At 44.6% G+C, this 26354-nt stretch overlaps 4 protein-coding genes across 21 annotated transcripts in view; 2 read left to right on the top strand and 2 right to left on the bottom strand.

Annotated features, from left to right (window-relative positions):
• CELF1 (CUGBP Elav-like family member 1) overlaps positions 1 to 8207 on the bottom strand; it is a 64766-nt gene extending 56559 nt beyond the window's left edge. For 8 of the 17 annotated variants that reach the window (XM_064512721.1, XM_064512720.1, XM_064512717.1 and 5 more), the window contains exon 1: positions 8086 to 8169. The gene's annotated coding sequence lies outside the window, so the exon portion shown is untranslated. Of the gene's footprint in view, positions 1 to 7779; positions 7800 to 7988 lie in introns of those variants that run through there. The other 9 variants (XM_064512725.1, XM_064512722.1, XM_064512724.1 and 6 more) reach the window with 6 other exon arrangements.
• A 50-nt stretch (positions 8208 to 8257) lies between these two features.
• On the top strand, positions 8258 to 11018 carry PTPMT1 (protein tyrosine phosphatase mitochondrial 1). The gene is made up of 4 exons (XM_064512733.1): positions 8258 to 8508; positions 8592 to 8672; positions 9325 to 9516; positions 10763 to 11018. The coding sequence occupies exons 1-4, from the start codon at positions 8338 to 8340 to the stop codon at positions 10901 to 10903; spliced, it is 585 nt and encodes a 194-aa protein (XP_064368803.1). The 5' UTR covers positions 8258 to 8337; the 3' UTR covers positions 10904 to 11018.
• A 168-nt stretch (positions 11019 to 11186) lies between these two features.
• Positions 11187 to 19212, bottom strand: KBTBD4 (kelch repeat and BTB domain containing 4). Of its 2 annotated transcripts, none has more exons than XM_026093241.2 (4): positions 19063 to 19212; positions 16148 to 16768; positions 13442 to 13548; positions 11187 to 12850 (listed from the first exon to the last, which is right to left on the bottom strand). In XM_026093241.2, exons 1-4 carry the CDS (start codon positions 19136 to 19138, stop codon positions 11990 to 11992), a joined length of 1665 nt encoding a protein of 554 aa, XP_025949026.2. In that variant the 5' UTR covers positions 19139 to 19212; the 3' UTR covers positions 11187 to 11989. The 2 variants fall into 2 exon arrangements, with proteins under 2 accessions (XP_025949026.2, XP_025949025.1); XM_026093240.2 differs by having other exon boundaries at positions 18980 to 19124.
• On the top strand, positions 19145 to 24534 carry NDUFS3 (NADH:ubiquinone oxidoreductase core subunit S3). The gene is made up of 7 exons (XM_026093273.2): positions 19145 to 19262; positions 19360 to 19425; positions 20305 to 20402; positions 20662 to 20811; positions 22341 to 22466; positions 22879 to 22998; positions 24289 to 24534. The coding sequence occupies exons 1-7, from the start codon at positions 19220 to 19222 to the stop codon at positions 24454 to 24456; spliced, it is 771 nt and encodes a 256-aa protein (XP_025949058.1). The 5' UTR covers positions 19145 to 19219; the 3' UTR covers positions 24457 to 24534.
• Positions 24535 to 26354: the final 1820 nt, after the last annotated feature.

Consider the following 26354-nt stretch of genomic DNA (forward strand, 5'->3'; position numbering starts at 1 on the left):
TTTCTGCACTAGGCTACAGTATTTGTTCACCTGATGTGTTACTGAAGAAAAGCAATTTTGAATAGTCATTGCACTCCATGCAGGTCCTTAATATGAAGTTTGTGCAAATGTACAGCTAGGGAAACCCTAGTTACATGTTTCCAGCTCTTCCTAATAAGGTATTCCCTACAGCCCCATCCCCCAACACCAACTCCTTATTCCAAACTAGGCTGGCCAGGGTCTAGCTCCTCTTTAATCCCCCTTGCCCATAACAAGCAAAGACAGCACACACAGGATCCAGTTTTCATTAATCCTCATGGCAGGCAGTGACAACAGACCTTTAAGGGCAGGATCCAGGCCCTTGGTAATCATTCCCCAAAGCAGGCAGGGACATTAAAATCCTCATCCCAGAAGCCAGCATATCTTTTGGTGGCTAAAACCAAACCTTTCTGATGTCACTACCACCCACTACATATTCTCCCCACAAGACAACTGCCTACCCTCCTCCACTCCCGGCCCTGGATTCCCAACTTGGATGAACTGCTATGCACAGAAATACAAAAAACATCCACAAACAGATCACCTTTCACTTGGAACGCCAGTCCTTCCCAGAGACGCAGAGACAGACAGACAGACGGACTAACGACAGAGACTGTAAGCCCTGGCTCTCAAATCTGCTCAGCAAATGCCGAACGTGCACAAGGCCGGCCACACTGCCTAGCTAGCTAGCCTGCTGCTGCTGTACAAATATAGAAAGCAGAAAGTGGAACAACCGTTTCAGCAGAATAGACTCTGCTTGGCTCTCTGAGAGGGAGGAGCAGGGAGCTGAACTAGCCGAACTGCTTTACCCATACATGGTCTCTGAGACAGACCATTGCTAGGACAAGTTCCTTCACACACACACACTCATTCACTGTCACACTGTACTGAGGAAGAAAGTGTACGAAGTTAAAGAAAGAGTTACTGTTTTGAAATGAGCTCCAAGTCTGTTTTGCTCGAGTCAACCTTCGTAATGCAGAAACTTCCAACACTCTCCATCCAACAGAATCCAAGCAGCCGCTTGGACACAAGACAAAATACCATTTCCAGGGAAGCCCCACATTCACCAGCATTTCAAAAACTACTGAACTGGCCAGATCTTCCCTGTTGCTTTTGGAAGCACATATCCATCTACTAAGCTGTTGGTTTGATTTTTTTTTTTTTTTTTTACTTGAATTACGGCTATCATTTTGCACCCCACCCCCCCAGGTGTTTTCCTAAGCCAGTAAGCACAATTTTCCCATTGGTTGATACAAACTACCACGGTGACCTGACACATCCCAAGTCTGCTTTCCCAGCAGTCCATTATAGCAGTGTTTAAACACAGACATAGTCATTTTCTATATACTCTTCTTAAATCAAGAAGAAAACCATCTCTGTATAACCCCCACCTCTTTTTCCTTCTGGTATTCTGGCACAGAAAGAGAGCAACAATCAGTGTAACTGAAAACCCAAATCCCCAAATATTAAAAGACATCAAATGCTGTGATTTAGCTCCTAAATTTTTTAGTGCGCTGGTATGGCAGGCTATAAACTCTAAAGCGGCTGTATTTACGTACTAAAGCATGTAATTTTCATGAGATAGCAGCATAATGTAATAAATCTATTTCTTACGTTTATTATATCACACATTTTTGTGGTGATGCATAACTGCATTATACAAGTTACCAGTAAAGTTTTGTCATAGAAGTAAATAGAAGTTGCAGCTTTCAGCTATACCAGAAAAACAGTAACTAATTCAGAATGAGAAGTGCATCAGTCAGACAGTTCTGCTAATGTGACCGGCAATTAGACATAAAAGTGCTGGTATTTAAACCAACCCTCTAGATACTCTTCATACTTCACATGACAGAAATAGTTTAGGAATAGGAATAGGAAAAACAAAATAGGAAAGGTTTAGGCTCCTTGCAATTTCAGGAAGACACTGGTATACTCAAGATTAGCTGAATTGCTAAGCACATCTTCAAAATCTTCCTCACAAAAAAGGTATGTCCTAGCCCTGCTCCCCTTAATTCAGTCACAAAATGCCTGTTAAGCTTAGCACTGTTGAATTAAGCAGAAAATACTTAAACAAAATTGAAGAACTTCTGAAGCAAATTCTGCAGCAGAGAATCAATAACATAGCAGCTTCTCTAACTGTGCAATATACATACCACTATCTATATCCACACTCTGATAACGATCAAATACAGGCACTGAATGCACAATCCAAAATGTAACAAGTAGGGCTCTACTCCATAAATATCAGGTAATTCTCATTTATCTCCTAAGTCACCTAACACATGATCAGTTTTCTGAGCAGTCAAAACTGCTTTAGAGAAGTAAATAAGCAGCCCTCTCTCCAAAGATTTTGCATATTGATAATTTTTAATGGTAAATTCTAATATTGGCTATGACTGTGCAAGGAATCACCACTGCTCTGTTCATAAGTTGTGCTAGGCACTGTACAGTCACACCACAATGGCGGGCAAGTCAAAAAACAGAAGAAATGCATTTTTTCATGTAGTCAACCTGTCATCGAGACTTACCTTTTTAATTCAGAAGTTTAAATAGAAAACAGGAATTTTTGGAAGGGAAGTCATAAGGAGATGGAGGTGAGTAAGTAGGAATATTCTGAGAAGGTGCTCTACTTGGCAACGCCTGACTATAAATGAGAGAAGAATTTTTTTACACTTCGTTGTGCCTGCTGGAAATGCAAGAGCTAGACATGACATTGAAAACATTTTCTGTTCCTGAAAAAACAATATGTCATTGCCTTCTCACGAAAAGCACCATCTACCCATGCTCTAATTTTTAAAATTTTCCAAAGATATTAAGAGGCCTGGTGTCCATTCTGCAAATCTCCACCTACAGTAAGTTAAAGAGGATGCAACTATTTTCATAAAAGGGCTTATATTGTCTGTTAAATACTTCATTTGAATTACAGAGTTCACAAATAACCACCTCCTTTGCTTTGAGAGGACAGATGTGAATGATCCCCTTCCAACAGACTCTGAAGGATCTGTGGATATCCTGCATATGCTGGAATTTCTCTTGAACTGCACAGTTGGAAGGAGAAAAAAAAAAGCAAGGAATTTTCATGGATTCAGTGAAAAACTGATTTTTAAATCTGAACAAACACCATATTACTTTGAAATGTATAATACTGAAATTCAGTAGATAAGAACTACACTATTATTGCAAAGGGCACAGTGAGAAAGTCTGCAGACAGAAGCGAAGGAAACAGGAAGACCAATTTTGATGTATATTTAAAAAAAAATCTGAAAAATTTGAATTAATTTCAAGTAAAAGCAATATAAGTCACCGCAGTATTTCAACTCAGTTCTCATGAGAAACAGGAGAGAATTCAGTTCTGAGAGAATGCTCAATACGCAACCATAAAGAAATATTTGCCTGCAAAGAAAAGCCTGTTAGACAGCGTACCAGCATGATACTGTGATACTCAGCAGCCATCATCCTTTCATTCAAATGCTGATTTAAGATCTCCTTGAGACGGGCTACAAAAAGCCAAGATAAAGAACCCAAAGTCACTGCTCACTTGCCTGAATTTTGGCAAGGTTCTAGAATGAGAGAGAAATGAGAAGCAAATGCCCTGATCTAAAGCAGTCACTCCAAGTTTAATTTATAACTTAATTTATAAGTAATTTAGTTAAATGATTGCAAAATCCCATAGATACATAACTTCAAGTCCAGTTTATAGCATTTTAGTTTGTCTGTAACCTTATCACTGCAAGCCAGCTCATTAAATCAATTACAAGTCCACTCTAAATCAGTACAAAGTAATTACCAAAAGAGTTTGTCATAAGTATTCTGCCTCTGACAGGGAGTGGAAACAAAACAAAACAAAAAAAAACCCAGGCCATGATATATTGAGAAGACTGAAGTATAACACTACTGAATGATAAAATACCATTAACATCAGCAGCTATCTTTCTTTGAAATTTCTGGACAAATCTGGTTGGTAGGATGACACGCACACATGGGACAGAAAAGAAAGCTTCTGTACTATGATCCCACCTTTGGGATAAAGCTCTCACGTGGCACATAAACATACCTGTGCCACAAGCTGTATCATCAAAACTGAAATTTTTTACTAAGAGTTGAAAACTACTAGTTTGACATTGAAGACGTCTGTTCACCTATCTAGCTGCTCACTGTTCATCCTGGATTAAGTTAGCAACAATGCTTTTTCTTTCAAAATGCACAGAGCTAGACTGAAGCTTCCACGCTATCCGAGATTTCAGAAAGACGACTTCCTTTAGCTGGGATGATGACTGTGCCCTACTATGTTGTTATCATAAACCAATAATCTTGCAATGTCTATCACAGTTCAGACATGAGCTACTCACCTCTGCAGCAAAGTGTCTGCCGAGTAACCCGCCCTGGAGCTTTAAATCAGTTTGTGTTTTCTCCCCTGCTCTAGCAAAATTTCCTGCTTTGACCTAACGTATGTTTTAGCTTTTCATGCTTGAATATTGTATCAGGTACAAGTAAGATAAAGTCCAGTTCACATTTCGGAAATCTTGTCATGAAAATGTGAATGCTGAAGCTCTCTCTTTTCACTATAATGTCCTCGAATACAAAGTCTCCCAGCAGGACAATCTAAAATAGATGAGACAGCAATAGCAGAAAAGGTGCTATCTTACATTTTTTCCATATAAAACAACCACCTCTAATGACAGGAGGAAGGGCATTAAAACTACTGGCTACCTTTCTCAATGAAGATAATTTCTCATCTCAATAAATCTTGCGATGGAATCACAACTCAGGATCTTTTGTTGGGATATTCCAAGAGAAATACCCATTGTAAGGCCTAGATAACTTCTCTCAATTTAAAATTCCCATTCCAATAAACCCTTAAGCATTTTATTCTGCTTCATGTTGGATTTTTTTTCTACCAAATAACTGATCAATGGGTAAAAATGATACCTTCCTGCCTGAGGGCAGTTACCAAGGCAACGAATAACTCTGAACATAGTCTAGCCAAGTGGCAAACTAGAAGACAAGAAGCACTTTTGAAAATGTTTAGTCTGAAATAAAACATTATGACATTTATGGCTAGACTGATAAATAAGAACCCAGAAATATAAATCTTCTGAGCCTGCTGGACTACAGCTGTTGTTTCACTAGCAAATCTCACATGATGACTTGGAAACCTGGACTGCGCTTCACGGACATCATCGCTGAACAGCAGTCTCTAGCTCATGAGCCAGAAGACTGGGTTCTTCTTAGATTATCGGATTCAGAGATTAACAAATGGGAAATATCAAAAAGAAAGAGAATTTATGTTACTTCGGATGTAGTCTTGCAAGCAACCTAAAAAACACAAAAATAATTTTTATTTAGAGTAGGCCCTCTGAAAAGATTTGTGATGAAAGAGCCAGAAGACAGACAGATGAAATTAAGGATAAATGTAGTAACTGATAATCAATGCCCATATTTCAGAAAAAGGTGCAAGAAATAGTTAAGGAACAACCTGCTCATAACAAAGCTTCTTACTAATTTCAGTTAGAGACCTGATTACAGGTAATATTTTATTTACTGAATGCAATTGTAAATATTTTCAAAAACCACATAAACATCTAATCTTTTATGACCTTCAATTGATCAGCATAATATTGTTTGCTGTAATTTCAAATGAAAAATTACACAATATGAAAAAATGTTTCTCTTAAGTTTTATGTTATGCAGCCATAATTTCTGTCTCACCTCAATTATGTATTTCATACATAATTATTCAATTTATGTAAAGGTTCCTTGCAAGGGACCTTGCAAATTATGGAATAATTGTATAACTTATCAATAATAAATCCGTATCTATGATACAGTCACTTTTTTTTTTTTTTTTTTTTTTTTTACTTTTCCCTTTAGAGGAGTAGTGCTAGGCAACATGTACTTTCAGAATTCCTACTCTTAGCAAAAGAAACAATAGTTAAAGGTACCCTCCCCCCACCATGTAATGATAATCTGATGACTGCATCTAGTTTTAAAGTAGCAGCAAAAAAATGTGGATACAGTAATAAGTACAAGGTACTACTGTGGCATTCTGTACCACACCTCCATTTTGAAAGACGGGTAAGTTCTTTTGATTCTTTTGATTATTGTAGGCCGTACTTTCAAAAGGAAGTACTTAACATACAAATCTTGGTGTTCTTCATATTCATGGTTTTATGACAGCCACTTTTCAATTAAGACAATATTAAAACTTCTCTCTACAGACATTATGTTCCTCCTTTCTTATGTACATAAAGTTCCCAAGTTAAACAAGCTCCCAATCCTGCATTTACTAGATTATTTTATTTACAAAGCATGCCCAGATACATTATGTCAAGCACATAACTAAGAAGGCAGGATCTGGGCCTGGATTTTCTCCAATATAACACTAGAAACTTAGACGGGAAAGGAAAAATACGTCCATATCAGAGTTATCATTTGGAAAAGGTGAACCTATTCCACAAAACAGCATACGATTTCCCAGAATAAGCATCAGCAATAATTTTGAAAGTGAGTACAGGCTGAAGGGGAATGGCAAGCTTCCTTAAAAACAAACAAACAAAATCACTGACATCATCATATTTTAAAATCCCTACTTAGGGAATAGGTGTACTGGTGCATATACGTGCACCTATGTCCCTGGGCAGTTAAAAGGATCAGGCTGCTACCCAGAGGACTCTTCACCAGGAGAGATGCAACTGGACATATTAAGTTGCAGGATGCAGGCTGCACTCACCTGGAGTTTTCCTATCACAATGGCAAACAGGTAAATAATATTTTTAAACAGTATCTGACATTAGGCAGAACTCCCCAGAAGAGAGCTGGGGGGAAGGGAAAGGTGGGTTCATCACAGATATGCAATGCCAAGCCAGTGCAATAACAGCTACCTGATGAATTCATGTATAGGAAAAGAATAGGAAAGACAACTAAAGACTCCAAGAGAGAATTTGGCAATTACTGTGAGCATTAATTCTAAGAGCCAAGCCCGGAGGGACAGGGACACACACACATCCACACCCGCAACATGAACTTTGCAAGACACTCAGGAAGTCCTAGCTCTTGCAGACCAGAAGCAAAGCATAGTTCAAGACGCAAATCCCAGCCAAGTATTTTTCTGCATCAAGGGTGCTCCCGGTGAAACACACCCCCTGACCACACTGAAGAAGCACAATACGAGAAAGCTGCAACGTCTGAAAAATGCTCCCTGACAACTTCTGGCAGAAGAGAATGTCTGTGCCTTGAAGGTGAAAACGTCTGGGCCGCGATTCCTCAGGAATTTAAAGCAGGGAAGGCTCCCCAGCTAACAGTGCCCCTGAACTTCCTATTCAGCAATTTTCCTATCAAAAAAATCTCACGCTGTTAATTCTTATATCGCCTTTATGCATTCATCACTAATTTGATGTTCAGCCTCTCCTCTTTTTTTATACTGCCTTATTTTTCTTCCTACTCCATCCCGGCAGCGTTTGCCGCTCCTCCTCACGCCTGAGACTGCAAATCCTTACCCTGCGGTGAAGCCGAGCTCCCTCCCGCTTCTCCCCCTCGTGACCCGCCCCCGTCCCTCCGCACACCCAAGTGCCGCAGCAGCGCGTTTCCCGGGGCGCCCCATGCCCGCGGTGCCGCCCGCCGGCGCTCGGCCACATCCGCGCCGCCGCCCCGGGGCCGCCGGGCTCCCCGCGCCCCCTGCCGCCGCCCCCGTCCGCGCCCGCAGCGCCCCCCGCCGCCGCCCCGCGGCCCGAGGCCTGGCGGCGCCCGCGGCGCTGTCAGCACCCGGATCCCAGGCGGCAACCGGCGACCTCCGCTTCCGGGCCGCCGGCTGGGCGGCCGCCTGCCCCCGGGCGGCGGCGCGGGTCCCCCGCGGGCCCCGGCCCCCACGGCGGGGCAGGGGAGGCGGGCGGGGCTCCGCGGCCGCCTGCAGGGTGCCGGCGCGGGGCGGCCTGCCGGGCGGCCGGGCAGCGGGCGCGGAGGAGAGCCGTTACCTGCGCCAGGCGGGTCGCGCTCTCCGCGGGCTCGGGTCGGCTCCGCGCCGTCCCGGCCCTGCCCGGCCGAGCTCCTCCTGGCGGCCGCCGCCCTCACCTGCCCCACGGGTCCACCCGCGCCCCGCTCGGCTCCCTGCGCCGCCTCGGGCCGGCTCCGCAAGATGGCGGCGCTTCCGGGAGAGACCACGGCGGGCCCGAGGGCAGGGGCCGGGCCGCCGCGCTCCTCCCCCGCCCCCCGCGCCCGCGCGCCGCCGCGCTGCCCCCGCCGGGGCGGGGCGGGGCGGCCCCCGGCGCGCTTCCCCCGGCCGCTGGGCGCGGTGCGCTCGTCCGCGGCGCGGCGCGGCCCGCGATGGGGGTGGTGGTGGCGCTGGGCGCCGGCGCGGCGCGGCTGCTCTTCTACCCGACGCTGCTGTACACGGCGGTGCGGGCGCGGCTGCCCGGCTCCCGCCGGCCCTGGTTCCACCGCATCGACGGTGCCGTGCTGCTGGGGGCGCTGCCGCTGCGGGGGCGCAGCCGCGGGGTAAGGCGGGGCGCGGCGGGCGGGCCGGCCGGGCCGGGCCGGGCCGCGGCGGCCCCGGCGCCTGACGGTGCTTGTGCCCGCAGCTGGTGGCGGAGGAGAAGGTGCGCGCCGTGCTCACCCTCAACGAGGAGTACGAGACCCGCTTCCTCTGCTACTCCGCCCAGGTGAGGCCTGGCCCGCCGCCGCGGCCGTTTAACGCCTTCCCCCGGCCCGCGGCGGCGGCGGGGGGCGGGAGGCGCCGGCTGCCCCGGCCCGGCTCTGCCCCCGGCTGCCGAGAGCAGCGGCCGATAGTGACGCCTGGGCCTGGGGCAGGTGAGGGCGCGGCGTGCGGGGAAGCTGCTGCTCCCCGTCGGGATCCCGGGCAGCAGCTGCCAGGGCTGCTGACAGTTAATAGAGACTTGGCTTCTCCGGACTTGGGCCAAGTTTTAAAACAATGCGACAAAGCGATAAAACGTGAGGGTGCAAGAGTACGGCTGGGGCTACAACGGCGGAGAGCAGGGGAGCGCTAATTGTACATGTGTTCCTGTGCAAGTACGAGTTGGGGTTTTTTTTTCGGGCTGAGAACTGCCCTCACTTCCTTTCCTTTAGCTGAAACACATGGTCTCTGTTTTCCTCCAGTTCCCTTTAACTTCTCCTTTCTGGTAACCACCACTAAAGCTTTCTGTATTGTATCTGATTTAAAGGATTAACATTGCAAAATCTGCTTTCAACTTTGCTGTATTTCCCAAATACCCTCTCGGGGGTCAGATTTTTCTTTCTGGGGGAAAGAAAAACCCCACAACCGTTGGCTAATTGAATCTACTGTGCTTGTTTCAGGAATGGGAGGCAATGGGAGTAGAGCAACTGCGTCTCAGCACCGTGGATCTGACCGGAGTTCCCACCTTGCAGAACCTCCGCAAGGGTGTTGAATTCATTCTGAAACACCGAGAATGCGGTAACAGCGTTTATGTGCACTGCAAGGCAGGACGCTCCCGCAGTGCCACCATGGTGGCAGCATATTTAATTCAAGTAAGAAAGGTTCTGTACTAAATGGGATTTATGTTCATACACTCTGGACAAGTGAAGTAGTCAAAGATCGTCCAGCCTCTACAACTTCATTCTGTTAAGAAACCTAAGCGTGTACAATTGCATAAATAGTCCATGATTTTACTGAGTTTGGACTGGAGACCCATTTGAAGAGAGGTAGGTAGCTAGGCCCCACATGTATGTTGCTGTCTGTTTTGTAGAAGATGGCAAATACAAGAAAAAGGAACAAGTGAAACTTATATTTGCTGAACAGCAGTCTAAGCTTCCTTTGACAACGTAGCTTACCTTTGCACGCTTCGTTCATTTGCCTTCATGTTACTGACCAATTAATGCTTCCTGGTAGTGCGAGAGTGGTGAAGTTGTAATGGAGTTGCCACTGTAAGCAGTCTTTTCTTTCACATGTACAGTCTGCCTCTGACAGCTCAGTTATTAGCACAGACACTGGCAAAGAGGTTTGATGTTACGGGACAGAAATTGCTGTTGACAGGAAGCTTTGAAACGTGGTTTCATAGTATCTGTTGCTGGTTCTGGCAGATTAGTCAGATTTCAAGAAGCTGTTCAGTTTACTGGGCCACTCATACAGCATGTTCTGATCAGGTTTTGAATGATTCTGCTGTTCATAATTCTTTTTAGGGAGGAACAGATTGAGTTGGGAATAACAAGTCACTCACATGAGGGTAAATTTACTAACTGAGCAGCTAAACTTTTTTCTTTTGCTCAGACTTCTTTTTCCCTATTTACCTGAAGTGGTGAGCACCTCTAAAAATATAATTCAGGATCATGAGAAGTAACTTTGGTTTTCTCAGTTCCTCTGCAGATCCAACTGTGTAAGGTAGCTCTGAAAACAAAATCCCACCTGTGGATCCTTCTGTTGGAGTTCTTAAACACTCCCTGGAAAATCTTTCCTTAGTAATGCACGAAAGTGCTGGAGCAAGGGGAGTACTAATAAAGTCTGGTGGGACTAGGACAGGAAACTACTTACATCATGGAAACATGAGAGAGAGAGAAAATGGAGGTCCTAGACATCAAATGTTTTTCTTTAACTGGGGGACTCACTTCATGAACTTGCACTGACTTTCAGGCTTCTCTGAGAGGAAGATGAATGGGAGGGACAAAAGGAGCAAGTTTTCTAACTGAACTCTTACATTGTCTGTAGCCTCCATGAAGGCTCCATTAACCTGTGCAAGGATAGAACAGATTTTCACATGCAGTGTTTCTGCCTTTTCAGCTGCATCACTGGAGCCCTCAGGAAGCAATAGAGGCTATTGCCAAGATCCGCCCCCACATTCTCATTCGGCACAAACAGGTCCAGGTCCTGGAGGCATTTCACAGGAACATAATTGCTGGGACAACTGCAAAGTGTCAGTAAGAACCATAAAAATCTCAGCCTCTCAGCTCCTTTTAAAAAAAACTTGGATCTTAATGAACTAATGAAGGCTCAAGTGTTACATTTCTCAACCATCAATAAAGAAGTTTTTACAATACGCTGCTTTGAAGGGGAGGTTGGGCTGTTTCATTAACACTTCTGTCCTTATGGGTAGTCTCTTATTTCTTTTAAAGCCCCGTCGTTTTCTCCCACACACATCATCAGTGCAGAGCCAAACTGCCATCCACATAATGCAGTATTTGCAGCAAAGGGAAAGAAAACCATGTCTCAGCAGAGAGTTTATTCACTTTCTCACCCAAAGGGTTACAGTGCCAGAGAGGGGTAGGAGGAAGTGGACTTAATTCCATCTTTCACCAACACTATGTTATGATTACAAGTTGGGATTCCCTGTACAGACAAGAAAGCCCATGCTCTTAAGAATCATCTCCCTCTTTATGCTAGGTGACAGTACAGTGGAAGGCAGGTTCCCAGTTTGTTACCACTCCTCTAGAAGTGCTGAAGCATACAACCCACTCAAGGTTTGGGCTCAGCTCTGGAATCTGTCCACTGTAAATAATCATTTCCGCCAGTCCTTCCTGCTGCTACAGGGACACAGGAATGTTTAAATGGGGACTTCCCTGGAGGACAGACACAGCATATCTACTCTCCATGGCTGGCAACGGCAGCAGTGCAGTCTCCCGGACAATTAAAACTAGCAGTCTGTGCCAAGAAGGAGGTTGTCCATATGCTATAGGATTTGTTATTGGTGGATGGTTCCAGGCTAAAAAAGCCACTTGCTGGAGTTTTGGCCTCAAACACAAGCAGCTTATTATCAAGGGATTGCAGTAATAGTGTTTAGTCCACCTGAAACCTAAGATGTAGCAGTTCAACTTTAATAGTGCTATGTAAGAGAACAGGCCCACAGCCAGATGGCTGGTACTTCCTCTGCATGGGTATAGAGGATGGGCTGTTTACTGGATGTTGTGAGCTTGTAGTAATTGGAACTGGTGCTGAGGATGTTGGGTGCCTCTGAGGTGCACTGCAGAACATCTTTGCTGCCCTTTCTACCACTGGGCCTGTTTTTCCCTCCTAGGCCAGGACAAACTGCAGGTTAGTGAGCAGCACTTTGATGCCACTTGTGACTGTTACAACAGAGGTGGCTGGATTAAGTTTAAAAGTATTTGCATCACCCTTTTTATAGCGGTCTCGAAAGACGTAGATGCTGCCATTGCAGCTAGCAATTTTCCAGAGGGATGGTACTGAGCTCCAGGCATCAGGCAAGCATAGCCGGGTGAAGCTATCCAGTAAGGGATTGTAGCATAGCAGTGAATCCCCCTCAGCTACAATGAACACCACATCCTTGTGTACAGCAGCATGCATGCGGCCCGCAAAAGGCAGTACGTATGGCTTCACGTGGCATTTCTCTGTGTTGGTATCATAGCACTGAATAAGCCGAGAGGGCTTTGTGAAGAAGTCCAAGTCGTTCTCTTCCCCTCCCAGCAGGTAAATGACACCATTAAGGTTTACACCTGCAGCCCCAGATACGGCCACTTCCAGCTGGCTGGTCTCTGTCCATACATTGTCTCGTACTCTGTAATATATGACAGCATTAGAGAGAGTGTCCTGCAGAGTTTTCCCCCCCAGTGAATATATAGCATCCTTGCTTGGCACGGAAACAAGGGTATGTTGGAGCCGGTCACGGGGCAAAGGGGCACACCATTCCCAGTCTATAGTTGCATTGTTGCATTTCCACATGCGTCGTGGAATGGAGCCACCGACAACGTATAGGTCACTACCATGCTTGCAGGCTGCAGTGATCTGGTGACACAGGCTGTTCTGGCCACTCACACTTATGGAGTCATCATCAGCACAATGCAGAGAGACAGCGAGTGAATGCGTACGTGATGACTCCTTCCCAATCAGGTAGATGTGAACGTTTTCTCCAATCACCTGAGAGAAAGGAGGAGTGTGTCAGCTTCAGCAGAACTCAGGCATATTTACACAAACATCGGTGATGTCTAAGGCTGAACCTTTCAGTGTTTTAGGACCCATCCATGAGCCGGTGGTATGTGACCTGCTCCCAACACCTGCCACCCTAAAGCACTCAGGATTCAGAGCCTCGAAGCCTTTTCAAGCCACCCCTCATCTCTCATCTAGCAGAGTGAGCAGAGTGAGTTCATTTGAATCCTAGTGTCTGCAGTTTAATTAAAGGCTGGTCATATCATTGAGCAAGCAGAGTTGTTATGAGGGGAATGCCAAACTCTTAAGATTTCTGAATGGGCTCTTCAGTAACTGGGCATCTGGTGAAATGAGCTACTTATGGCATGGCCCTAATCGCTGGTAATAGCAGCGTCAAGTTGAAGAAGCTGTCAGTGGGGTTTCTATTTACGACAAAGTATTCCTCACACAAGCACCATGAATTGCAATGGCAATTCACATTTTGCAACTTTCAGGTCACAGTTATGAGCAGAAGACCCTTTCCTTGGGAAGTGCAAAACCAGAAGCACTACACCAGCCCCAGAACAGAAGGTCTTTTAATACCTTCAGACTTGATCGCAGCGTCTCTGAAAAGCCTGCTCGCTCTTCCTTGTTGAAGTTGATCCAGGTTTCTATGGCAACCGTTGGATTCTGAGAACACGGAACGCCATCTGTGGGTTCAGGGACAGAAAGGAATTTACCAGATCTACACAAAAATCAAAGATATATGCATCCATGACCCTCCATTCCTCCAACTCCTTCTTGCCATCCAGCCACAAACCCTACCTTTAAAGTGGAAGAAGAGAGACAGGGGTTTATAGATTTTTGGCAGACATGATCAGCACTGCCAGCCAGGTATCTACATCAAATTTGCTTGGTTAAATATCAGAAGACAGAGCTGCCAGATTTTAAATATTTTGGATGAATTTCAACAAAGGAACCTAGGTCATAGAGAAAAAGGGCAGGAAAAAGACTTTACATGTTTTGTGAGGATGAAAAATACACTCTCTTTTAAGCAAAAAGATTCTCTTATTTGAGAATTGCAGCAGCTGCATTTCTTGGATCACTGACTGCTCCTGCAAGTTAATCTAGCAAAGGTAATTTGCAAAAATTTTTCTTCCCCATGCACTTCTTCAGACAGTTGACCCTCAAGACTGAATATTTGCTCTTGCTGCTATCCTGTCAGCATTTGGAAATCTCACATACTACGGTGAGCTACTGTAGCTTTCCTTAGCAGTCTGATAATAGGAAACATTCTGCACTTAACAGACTGCATCAGATTTCCATTTGCTTCCAGATGTAACTGGAAGTTTTGGTTATGCCAGAAGCTATTGCATCATCATCATCAGTATATTACCAAAAGTTTTTAGGTATTTGTTTCTAGCCTGAAAGCCAGCTAGCTGCCATAACATCAGCAATTACACCTATATTCATTCAGAGACTTCCCTATGAAGGTTCTCTGATTTTGTAATCTGCTCTCTCAGAAAGACCCAAGTTCAACGATGCGGAAGTCATCAGCCAAATTCCAACACTTTTCTCTATACGGGAAGAAGAAGGGCGAAGAAAGGCAGTATTTTGAGCTTGCTTATTAGTAAAGGGGATTTCTATAAACTGTTCATTGGATATAGTAGCCAGGCCAAAGTGGGTAAATAGAAAAGCTTTGATTTTGAAATCGGTCCTAGATCACAACAAAAGGTAAGTTTTATAAACAAATATCTTCATGAAATTTATTTTAATCCTTGCTACTAATAGCTTCCTTTCTTTAATTGTCCATTAACTAAATTAACATGCAGGAATTGCAAGAGAAAAAATGATTCTATTCCATACCTAAATAAGGAAATGGATGATGCATGGAAAAGATTTTTATTAAGCAATTAGTTTAATTTAAGATCGCAAAAACTAAAGGTTGTCATCTTAAAACGATGGTTGTTGCATGGCATCACCAATGGGCAGAGTTAAGGGTGACTGGCCACTATAGCTTTATTTTCAACTGTCATTTTAGGATTTTCTTTTTTAAGTGAAGCCACAACTTTGAATTTTTTTAGGTTTACATAACTAGGAACAGTTCTCAAAATTCCTCTAGTTTCATCATGTTTTATTTGAGTTATCAGTACTTACTCTCAATGGGTTTTTCACTGTGACTTTCTTTAGATGCAAAGCAAATAAGACACTGAAGTATTTGTAAAGACTGACATAGCATCAACTTTAAAGGCTATTTTAAGTCTCAAGGACAGATCTGCCAATATTCCAAAAAAGCCAGTCATGATAGGTTTACTGGTCTAACAGCAAATAAAGCATATGTGACACAAAGTGTAGTGATTTACCTGTTTACAGAGGTCTTTGTTTTTGTTATTTTTTAATTATAACAACAAAGGAGACTGCTCTGCGGTCCCAAATCCAGCATATCTGAATGTACAGGCTTCTTCTACACTCTTGCTTTCTCTAGGAATGATACATAAACCCACAAAAATGGAATTGTACTGCAGCATCATGGACAGGTTTTAAAGCCCTGCCTGTATGCTACCAGGGCAGCACAGAATCTTTAGGGATTGGTGGATATTGGACTAAGTTGTTGATGGGTTGACAGGTCCTTCACAACACTGACTCATTGCAACCATTACTGTAGAAGGCAATTATCTTTACAAGAAGGTAATTACTGTATTACTTAAGATTTTACAATACTTCTAGTTGAGTCGGCTGAGTGCCTAGCCTAAATAATCCTAACGATTAGATACAATTAGTAATAACACTAACAGAAGTCTAGAAATACAGCTTGTGGAGTTGTTGCATTACTATGTTGAATGATTAAGAATAAAAAAAAAGACTTTCATTCATTTTTTGATAAAGCTTCTTTTCACTTTTAATGCAAACAAAAAGTCAATAAATTGTTGAAGATTAATAAACTGTGTTTAAGAAATCTATAAGCATGGATTCCTTGTTCTCACAAAAACAGACAAGATTGCATGCTGCTTACCTGTTGCCTCAGGAACTGCTGGGAATTAGCATCCTCTATGTCCCTTTTAAATCTTTTCTTCCTAGGGCTCTGCTTTGTAGCTTAATCGCTTTATGACCAGTGATGGTTAACAGTTTTCTCTGATGAAATTATGCACAATGTTTTGCTTTGCTTAGCTAAGCCTCTGAATAAACAGTGATTATGAAAGCTTGTATCTTTCCATCTGTCTTGGTTATTCAATCCCTGCCACACTCTCATCCTGCAATCTCAAGTCTCTTCCCACATTCACGTTCTAGCTAGTCTCAAAACCTCCTTACCTGTGAGGATGTCTGTCAATAGGCGTAGAGGTAGGTGTAGAAACTCCTCTGTGTCTTGAAGTTGAGACAAATGTGACTTGGCACAGTGTTTGGCAGCTGTGTAGAGCTCCATGTCACTGTGTTGATCTGCCAACCACATGACCTGCAGACAGTTCCTAACCTGCACCGTTCGGGCCAGAAAACGGGAGCATTCTTCAAAAAGGGCAGTCAACTGGTACATGTCTGCCACTTCATAGGTTTCCTGCAGTTCCTCTGCCCTCAGCTTTACAGTCCCATGATAAATGTAGTCCACAAGGAGCTGAAAGACACTCTCGCTAACATCCTGCAGCTCAATCACCCGGTTGTGGGCCTCCTTTAAGTTTGAAGTGAACATGGAACGAAAGAAGCAACTCTGAGCCGAGAGGACCAAACGGTGCAGCTGGAATTCTTTGCCTTCCACTGATATCGTAACATCGGCAAACAGCTCATCCTCCAAGCATAGTTTCATGATGCCCTGAGCCACACGGCCTGAGTGAGAGCGATCAGTGAAGGTGTAGTTCACAAAGTAGTTTTCTTCTGTGGAGGAGCCTCCAGTCTCTTCTGATGAGTCCATGGTGCTGCACAGATCAGACCTCCAGCAATCTGTAAAATCATAATAGTTATAAGACTTTCTCCCTCCACTAACAAGATTATGCAGTAGTCCAGGGTACAGGGAAAAATCAAGGATATTGGTAAGAGGCCAGCATATTTTAGATCGAATATAAATAGCACTGCCAGAAACTTCTGCTTGTGCTGAGAAGTTGGCACAATTAAAACAATAAAATATACCAAACTTCCAGTACGGTCAGCATCGCATCCCAGCAGAAATAGAAGACATACATATCTTTTCACCACTCGTTTCACTGACACAAAGAAATGCAGCAACAGCTATTCAGGTGGAAAATCCAGCAACCACACTAGGAAACTGGCAAAGGCAAGCGAATGCTGCCGTAGTACAGTGCACTAGATGGAAGAAAGAAGGATTACAGTATTGTACTAACAAAGAGCAGAGGCAGCAGTTCATATCATCAGTAGGAGTCAATTATCATCCAAAAACAGCATCATGAATTTGTGCAGTGGTATCAAATAAGGCGAGTTTTTTTTTTTAAAAAAACAAAAAAGAGGCATAAAAAGTCTGCCAGACATAACCACCAGTCCTTCAAACTAACCAAATGAAAAGCCTGCCAAGTAACTGATGGTTTGCTAACGTGCCAGACATCTTCAATAAGCAAAACGACGCGCTAGATGTTGTTAGCCACTGTTTCCCAAGTGGTAAGGAGAACTCAACTGGCAAGACAACATCTCTTAGTAGGGAACAGAGATTATTTGCAGAGCTCCTAACAGTTCGTCAGTAGAGAAAGAGGCTAATGAGCCAAAGAAGAACTGCTGTACAAAAGAGCTTTTCTTTAACATGGATCTTGACAGCATTAAAAGCAAATAGATGCCTACTTGCATTCACATTAAAACTTTTTTTTAACCTCAACCATTAGCCACGGTGACTGATAGCACAAATTGCTTCAATTAATACTGAACATGACTTCTGTACAACATCACCCAGAGATGGGATTATTCTCCTAGAGATTTACAGTTACTCTTCCATGCTTTACTTTGTCAAGGGTGCACTTTCTTACCATTGGTCTACTTGGTGCAGGAGGGCTCCTAAATGTTTTTTACTAGAATTCTGTTCACAGGAGGTAGTTTGTGCATCCCTAATTGGCTGGACAGCTCTTTCCCCATCCCTGATAATGGCCTGCCTTAATTATATCCCTTATTGTTACTTTTCAGCTAGACTAGAATTGTTTTAAAACATCTACACGTTAAGTTGTAAGGCACTGAGAAATTGCAATCAGCGCAGAGTACATCAGTACTATTTTTCCAGTGAAACACAGTTTTGCAAGCACAAGCCTGTCATCCACATCAGCTCTCACTTCAGTTCCTGCTCTTGATCCTTATATTCAAAGTACCCAAAAGCCACAGCACAGAACACCTAAGTGACTACCCAAGAACAAGGACAAGGATGAACCAACAAGCCTGTGCAGGATATCTGTCTGCCCAGGGAGCCCTGCACAATTTCCAGGGGACTGAGGCCAAGCTATGAAAGAAAGGCCAACAGCAGCTAATGACTACTGTAAATCTCACGTCCCTCTTTGCAAACAAAAAGTCCCTCTTTCCATCCATGATTATGATTATTTCCTATAAGGAAAGAGAAGTACAAGAACATCAAAAATGTCCCACGGAATAAAAATTTACACTCCACACATTCCTTATGCTAGAGAAGCAGCGAACTGCAAGATGCCTGATATTATGTAATGACACAACTAATATCTGGCACATCTCGTTCTTTGTTTTCTCCCAAGAGGTTCATAGATGCCGTGGCAGCAAGCAGGATCAAAGAAGTGAGATACAGAAGTGACAGCAACTTAATACCTTGGGGGGGGGGGGGGGGGAACCTAATTCGTGGGAAACCAGAGGTTACCATTAAGGCCACGCGAAAGCTAAGAAGAAATGCACAAAACCTAAAAGCGCCCGAAGGCTGACAACTCCCTGCAGCAGTGTTTCCACCGGGGGGGGGGGGGGGGGGGCCTTCGCGCTTCCGGCCCCTCGCACCAAGGACATTTTGCAAACGTCGCTACCCGGCCTGGCCACGACACCGCCCCCTCGGCGGCCGGATCCCCGCCGGCCCCGCGACCCCCTCACCCCCGCGGCCGGGCCGGGCTGGCAGCAGGGCCCCCCGGGCCCGGCGGCCGCCCCGCCGCACCCCTAACCCGCCCCGGCCTCCCCAGCCCGGCCGCCCCTCGGGCCCGCGGCACCCACCTGCGGCGCCTCCCTTCATGCCGCCGCCCCGGAGCCTCCCGCCGCCGCCCCGGGGTGCCCGAGCGGCTCCCCGCGCCCCTCACCCTGCACCAGGCGTCGCCAGGCACTCGCCACTTCCGGCCACCGACCCGGAAGCGCCCCGCGTAGTTCCGCGCGCATCTCCGCCTCGCGGGGGGAGCGGCACGGCCGCCGCGCCTTCCGCTTCCGGTCCGTGCCCTTGTGCGTCCGTGCCCGGGCGGGATGTTGGCGGCGGCGCGGGGGCTGGTGCGGGCTGCGTTGCGAGGTAAGGCCGGGCCGGGGAGAGCTGCCGCGTTGGCACAGGCGGCGGCGGCGGGGCTCGGCCCCCGCCCCGCCTCAGCCGTGTCGCTTTCTCTCCGCAGCTGGCGCAGGCTCCGCGGCGGCGGCGCAGGCCCGCGCGGCGGGGGGCTCCGCGGCCGAGACGCGCCGTAAGTATGTGCGCCGCCTCTGCCCGCGCCATGTCGAGTTTCAGGGAGGGCGTCAGGAGGCGGCGGGCGGCCCGCGGCTGTTTCGCGGAGCGCTGGGCAGCGGCGGGGTTTCGCTGGCAGCCGCGCCCTCGGCGGCGCCCTGCCGCCTCGCACCGCCCGCAGAGTCGCGCCTGGTAACAGCTGTGCAGCCCCTCCGTGGCCTGGGTCTTGCCTCATAAGTCTGCAGTCGTTTTAAAACTGATAAAATGCACCCCTGAGGTGTTTTGGATATGAGGGAGTTTCTTAGATGGTGGTGCATCACATGAAAACACGGCTATCCTGTCTACAAAGACAGCTTTTTGTCTAGATCGACCTGAATATCACAAGCATTATCTAAATTCAGGTTGCTACGTCATCTCTCTCCCTCTTCCTCTCTCACTGTCTTTCATCCTGCTATTTTCTTTTCTTTCATCTTGTTGGAGCGTTCCTTCCTGCTGTATTTGCAATGCAAAAAAAAAGTTATTTTCTTTTCCTTTTTTCCCCGAAGGGAAAATGGTTGGTGACTGCATGGCTTAGCGCTGATGCAAACTTGCTGTCCTCGTGAAGGTCTCTATTTCCATGTTGTAACGTTTACTGCATATGTCAATATAGTCTAATCTTGTTATAGTCTACTATATACTACACTATATATATATATGTTATGTTTAGTTTGAGATATCCCATATGTGAGTTGATCTTTGTAGGTTATCTGAACTCGAAGCTGCCCAGCTATGCCAGAGCTACTGAGAGACAGCTAGACTGGTCTAAGGCATTTTCCTTTTTAAGTAAGGATGGGAGGGGCTACTCTTCTTTCTGTAGCTTACCCTGTTATAACTTTGGCAACTTTTTTGTTCTCTGTAGCTACTGTAAGACCAAAAAACGAAGTAGAACAGAAGCAGCTATGTGTTTTTGGGGAGTACGTGGCTGAGATTCTGCCCAAGTATATCCAGCAAGTACAGGTAGGTGCTGTCCATGGAATCGTTCTCAGGAGGGGACAAATGAACACACTGTTTCTTTGTTAGATGTGAGAAGTTGTTTTGGGGAACACAGATTGTCAGAATTAGATGAAACTTACTGCTATTTTTGAGCCTCTTTACTTGATGTCATGTATATGTCTGCTGTGCCATGTATTCTCCTTGCTGAAGCGTCCTGCTGGATTCAGTGCAGGTTTCAATCCTGTTAGTGTCCATACTAATTTTTTTCTGCTGTTTTCTTTAGGTGACCTGTTTCAATGAGTTGGAGCTTTTGATTCATCCAGATGGAATCATTCCAGTTCTGACCTTCCTTCGAGATCACACCAACGCTCAGTTCAAATCACTGGCTGACTTGACTGCTGTTGATGTCCCATCTCGGCAGTATCGCTTTGAGGTAAGAATTGTTTGTAGGTACAAGACTCCAAAACCCTTGCAAGTGCTGACGGCTTTGGATGCTGTTGCAGCTCCAACTATGTTCCTTGCTTTCTGACAGTCAGCAAGTCCGCTCTGAAATGCTGGGTTTTGTTTAACCTGTTGATCGTGGAAGCAGTACTGTAATGGATACTGCACTACTGTAACTGATACTGCACTGACACACTTAGTTAAATGGGTTCCTAGTCTGGCTTTCCCTTTGTGTTCTATTGCAAGTTTCTTTTTTACCAAAATGTTTAAAAACTTTTTTTTGGCCAGGTATAAATTAGTACTCTTCTTTCTTCCACTTATGCCTGTCAGCTGTCATTGACAGAACCAGACATGTTTTTCCTTAAATCCTACCAATCTTCTCCTTAACAATATTCCTTTTCTTTAAAAAAAAGACATGTAAACCAGCAGAAGGTACCTGGGGCTCATGTGCTGTGGGAGGTTGGTTATGGTTTAGGCGGAAGAGATGTCCTTTCCTTGTCCAGTTTGGGCAGACCATCTTTCAGATGAGAAAATCTGAGCAGCATGATGATAGATTTTTGGTTCCCAACAAGTAGCAAGGATGATGAAAAGTAGCTGATTTATTTCTCCCCCTTGGTCTGTCTTGTGATGTTAAATCACTTACCAACTGCTGCTCAGAAAACAAAGCAAGGGATGGCAGGTTTACCTTATCTGAATTATCTAATTGGAGGACGCCTGTTGTTTTCAGGTATGGCTCTTTGCTTTGCTAACTGTCGTTAGCAAACAGCTAACGGTTATTAGCTATTACATTAATAACATGACTTGTGTTAGGCTAAAATACCTCAGAGGTGGATAGAGAGTTTCTTAGCTCAAAGGCTTTCAGTCTCTGAAGAAGATGGGTATTTCTGAATTTAAGATTTTTCTTTCATTAATCAGGATAGTAGAGTAATAGAAATAGAGTTTGAATTCACCTTTTCCAGCTGCCTGCATAAAGACAGTCAAACACACTATGTGATACCTTACAAACTTTTTTTTTTTAGCTGCTTGTAGTATGTTTTTTTTTCCACACTGGAGGTTCTAATAATCCTCTTAAGCAGACTTTATCAGTATTTTATCACCAGAATGGTTGCAATTTTCCCTGCTATCCAACCTCAGTGCTGAAAATTGGGTGGATTCCCTCTTATCTTTCTCCTGCTATATGCTGAGAGTAATTGATAGCTATTTTCTTTGTGACAGATCCCTTCAGTATTTTTTTTTTTAAGTAAGTATCTCTGGTTTTTTGACCTCTTCTTTGTAAGTCATATTTTCTAAATCTCTCATCCTTTTTATTACACTTCTAAGGACAAAATAGCGATAAGCTACTGGAGCCTCAGTTATAGAGGGTCTTTTAGCGCCCAGCTCTAAAGCGCTGATGTGACTTTGCTGAAAAATTTATTTGAAATAGTCTACATGTCTCTCTGCTCAGCCAGTACTATACTGTGAAGAGATCTGTGAAGTGCGTACAAGACCAATCCTTTTTTGTTTTGTTTTGTTTTGCTTCAGATTGTTTACAATCTCCTGTCTTTGCGGTTCAACAGTCGGATCCGTGTGAAGACATATACTGATGAGCTGACACCTATTGATTCGGCAGTGTCTGTGCACAAGGCAGCAAACTGGTATGAAAGAGAGGTGAGCTCCAGTGTACTTAGTTCTTGGAAGTGGGGTCCCTGTGGAAAGAGGCAAGTTTTTCTGATTAAACTGATTCCCAGGGCACTGAGGAAGAGAGGGAGAAGTGTTTCACTGGCTGCCTTTGGGAATAGGAGAAGAAAAGTTCTAGATGTTCCTTTGAAAGATTTCCTAAATCAGTTGCACAGGCAATGCACAAAGCTGGGCATGCAACTGAAATTTTTCTGGCATAATACAGAAAGGGGTCTTCTTTCTAAATAAGAAGAGCCTTACTTCCAGCACTGTGCTAGAGGACCCGTTTGTTTTCTTGGTTGGGTTGGCCTCTCTGGATGAGGTGGGCAAGCATGGAGCTGCTAGGAAGATTAAGATGGAGATAACGTATCTAATTCAATTTATTTGGCTCCCTTTCATTTAGGTTTGGGACATGTATGGTGTTTTCTTTGCCAACCATCCTGACCTAAGGCGAATTCTCACAGACTATGGGTTTGAGGGCCACCCTTTCCGGAAGGACTTTCCACTCTCTGGTTATGTGGAGGTAGGAGACGTGCTGATGTCTAAAATTACAAATCTCTAATACTGTTATCTGAGTTTTGATACAGAGATGCAACTGCTTTGTAATTCTAAGTATTGTAATTTGAAATATCTAAGGATATTTCATGTGTCTGCCTTCCAGAGGAGTTGTGTATACCTCTAGCATGGAAATTTGAAGTCCTCACAAGGTATCATCCATAACAAGGGAGCCTAAGGCCAGCAACAATGGGCAAATTTCATCTGCTGTATCCAAGCATAATTGTCAGGCAGAGAAAGCTCTGCTTTTAGTGTCTCATCTGGAAGATTAAGCTTTCCACTGAAAAGCTGGAGATTCCCAGAGGTTTAAAGAACTGAGCTGATCTTTATGCAGCTGTAACTCCACTTTGTGGAGTGTTTGTAGGTCAGTGCCTAGGTTATAAAACCCTTCAGTTGCACTGACTTTTGCTGTTTATCAAATTTTTACTCCTGTATGTTAATCACACATGCAGTAAGTGTGTTTGGTCTCTGCCTAGTTCCAAATGACCACCTTGCAGAAGCACTCATATATGGTGCTGTTCTAAGACTGAGTTGAGCCTCAGGAGAAGATGGTGAGGTGCTGTGGGGCAGCAGAGGGTTTTAAGAGAACAGAAATAGCAGGGAATGCTGTGAGTGAGGATCACGCAGCATCTCCTGAGATGTGGTTTGGCGATCTGGACCGGCAAATGAGGACAAATCAAACCTGTCAGAACTGTTTGGTACTAACCTACCCTTCACTCAGGTCTTCTTTTTGCCCCATGTTCTGAGCTTTATGTAAAGAAGCCAAACTGAAACGAAAGAAACTGCTGTGGTAAAGATTTATAAAGGTTCATGAGAGTGGTGCCTAGGTGTGCCACAGGGATGGGCCACAGGTTTTCAGTGGCTCAAGAGAACTCTGTCATATGACAAACTGAACAAGTTACTCCCAGTGGACTGCATATGAACTGTAACCTGGGCACTCCTAACTCAGGGCGGTTAGCCAGGACACCTGGGGTACGTGGTAACAAAGAGGAGGGTTTTCCTGGAGTGGTCAGAGGCCATCGTGGCATCTGGAGGTTGTTTTTTTTTGGGGGGTGGGGGGGGGGGGTTTCCCCCCCTAAATACTGAGAGGATTGAAACTGTGGCAGAGACCTGTGGCCTATGTATGGCACAAGAATTGGGAGAGCTGTTCTGGTGGGTGGTCTGGGAGCATGTCATAACTGGGTACAGCCAATGGTATCGCTGCTCAGGCTGGTGACTGTATGATAACAACTGGCCTGTGTCCTTTGCACTATTACAGGTGCGGTATGATGATGAGGTGAAACGGGTGGTAGCAGAACCTGTGGAGCTGTCTCAGGAATTTCGGAAGTTTGATCTGAACAGTCCTTGGGAGACATTCCCTGCCTATCGTGCAGCTCCAGAAACCCTGAAAATAGAAGCAGTAGCCAAGAAAGAAGATGCAAAATAGTAGCAGAAGGGAGAGGATGTGTGGTACTATCCTTTCTGTTCCACCGTAGTATTTATAATAATAAAAGTTGATATGACATTCTTGCCTGTCATGGTTGCATAAATAGTGTTTTTGAACAGGCTGAAGAGCACAGGATGAGAGACGGTTAATTTACAATCCTGATAGTCCAGTTGGTAGATGTTTGTTTCCTGCTTTGAGTCACAAGACACTGGATTTGTGTCTTTCTGGCTTGCAAATTGAAAAGAGTCCAGGCATTTTCTGTGGCTAGGATACTTTAGATACACTGCTTCTGCTAGCCGTCCCTGCAGACATAAATCATAACGTGAGCTCTCACCAGTGCAAACTCTAGGAGCCTGTGCTGAACAGCTGTGGAATTTAAGTGGATGGACAGCAGTATCTCAGCTCTGAGACAGGTACTGAGAAGACCATAATAATGTAGCAAACAAGCAGAGCTTTTGTAAATGGTTCTAATACAACTGCTATTAGGACAGCAGAACTACGTGGATGCAGACCAAAATAGCTGTGGCAGTGTCTGCATTGTTTCCTTGGGAATTAGGTCAGCATCTGTTCTGCTGGCACAAGGAGGAGCTGCAGGTAACCTCTCGCATGCCACTCCTTCACACTGGTGGTTTTTTTGGAATCTAGTAATCTTTACTTTCTCCTGCCTCTTCTGATCATACTTTTTCCTGCAGTCAGAAACATCTCCCCTGTATCTAAGGATTTAAAGACTTTTTGTCGCTATTCCAAATCTTTTAAGTTCTGTCTTATAATAGCATTATCTTTGTCCTTGTGGAAAATCTCAACTCTCTCCAGAAAAGCTGGAGAAATATTGTAGTTTCAGTTGACCCATTACCTGTTTGAACAAGAGTACATTAAAGCAGTCATCAATTAATAATGTCACCTTGTCTCTAGTCCACAAAATGCATGATACAGCTGTGTATCAGAAAGCTGATTGCCTTCATTAAGGTGTGAAAATTATCATATATGAGATTTCATAAAATAATTTACCAGCTGTTTGTAGAGATCCCCTGAATCATCACAGCACCACTTACGGCTTTTTAAATTAAAAGGTGATTAATTAAAAAAACAGGCTGGGGGAGGTTAGAGGTTTGGGATGAAGGAAGGGATATAACAAGAAGAAATTCAAATAGAGGAAGAAAAAAGAAAAAGGGCAGTTAACCAGTTTGACGGGAATGTGATTTGTGTGCAGGAATGAAATCTCAGAATTAGTTGTATGGTAAGAATCTACTTTCATGTTTGCTTGTTTCCACTTTAGCCTTGTAAACATTGACTTAAATATTTTTCTCCCCCTCTTAATTTGTTTCAGACTGCAGTGGCTGGCAGTGCTTGGTATATTACTCAGAGCAACATTTTCCACTTAAAACTGACAGCATTTGCCACTCTCCTTAAAAGTTATAGCTCTTTATGGGAAGGAGAAGGGAACACAGAAATTAACAGAAATTCTAGATTTTATACAATTCCTAGCTCCACTTCAGATCTGCCCACTCCATCGATTGAGCTGATTAAGTAGGAAATGTACTTTTAGTCATTCCTACGTGTTCCACAGCTGGTTCTGTTTTCTGGTGTGCTGGCTCTTCCTACATGCCAATGCCTCTTGCTCAAGAGAGAAAAGTTCCTGGCGTCATTTCTGTTAGTGTGAAAATGCTTTATAAAGCACATTCTCCCCCTACGTTCTCCATCCTCCATCCCAGGTTGCTTGAGGCGCTATGCCAAGATTCATGGTCTGCGTATCATAAAAATACATATTTCTCACTGTGATAAGCCAGAAGACTGACGGTAGCTGGAACAGAAGGAAAACTGCCATTTAAACATAATACGTGTGCAGAGGGCGAATTTGATTGACATAACAGAGAGAAATGTTAGACACAGTGCCATGT

This window comes from Dromaius novaehollandiae, chromosome 5 (genome assembly GCF_036370855.1).
Source record: "Dromaius novaehollandiae isolate bDroNov1 chromosome 5, bDroNov1.hap1, whole genome shotgun sequence".
Taxonomy (NCBI): Eukaryota; Metazoa; Chordata; class Aves; order Casuariiformes; family Dromaiidae; genus Dromaius; species Dromaius novaehollandiae.

Bases quoted from the DNA above. Each gene is read 5' to 3' on its own strand.
- PTPMT1 (XM_064512733.1), top strand. From the start codon at position 8,338: ATGGGGGTGGTGGTGGCGCTGGGCGCCGGCGCGGCGCGGCTGCTCTTC. The intron at 8,509-8,591 runs GTAAGGCGGGGC...TTGTGCCCGCAG, and splicing joins TGCGGGGGCGCAGCCGCGGG to CTGGTGGCGGAGGAGAAGGT. The intron at 8,673-9,324 runs GTGAGGCCTGGC...TGCTTGTTTCAG, and splicing joins TCCTCTGCTACTCCGCCCAG to GAATGGGAGGCAATGGGAGT.
- KBTBD4 (XM_026093241.2), bottom strand. From the start codon at position 19,138: ATGCGCGCGGAACTACGCGGGGCGCTTCCGGGTCGGTGGCCGGAAGTG. The intron at 16,769-19,062 runs GTGAGGGGCGCG...ATGATTTTACAG, and splicing joins CTGGCGACGCCTGGTGCAGG to ATTGCTGGAGGTCTGATCTG. The intron at 13,549-16,147 runs GTAAGGAGGTTT...CTGAACCCACAG, and splicing joins ATTGACAGACATCCTCACAG to ATGGCGTTCCGTGTTCTCAG.
- NDUFS3 (XM_026093273.2), top strand. From the start codon at position 19,220: ATGTTGGCGGCGGCGCGGGGGCTGGTGCGGGCTGCGTTGCGAG. The intron at 19,263-19,359 runs GTAAGGCCGGGC...TTCTCTCCGCAG, and splicing joins GGTGCGGGCTGCGTTGCGAG to CTGGCGCAGGCTCCGCGGCG. The intron at 20,403-20,661 runs GTAGGTGCTGTC...TGTTTTCTTTAG, and splicing joins AGTATATCCAGCAAGTACAG to GTGACCTGTTTCAATGAGTT.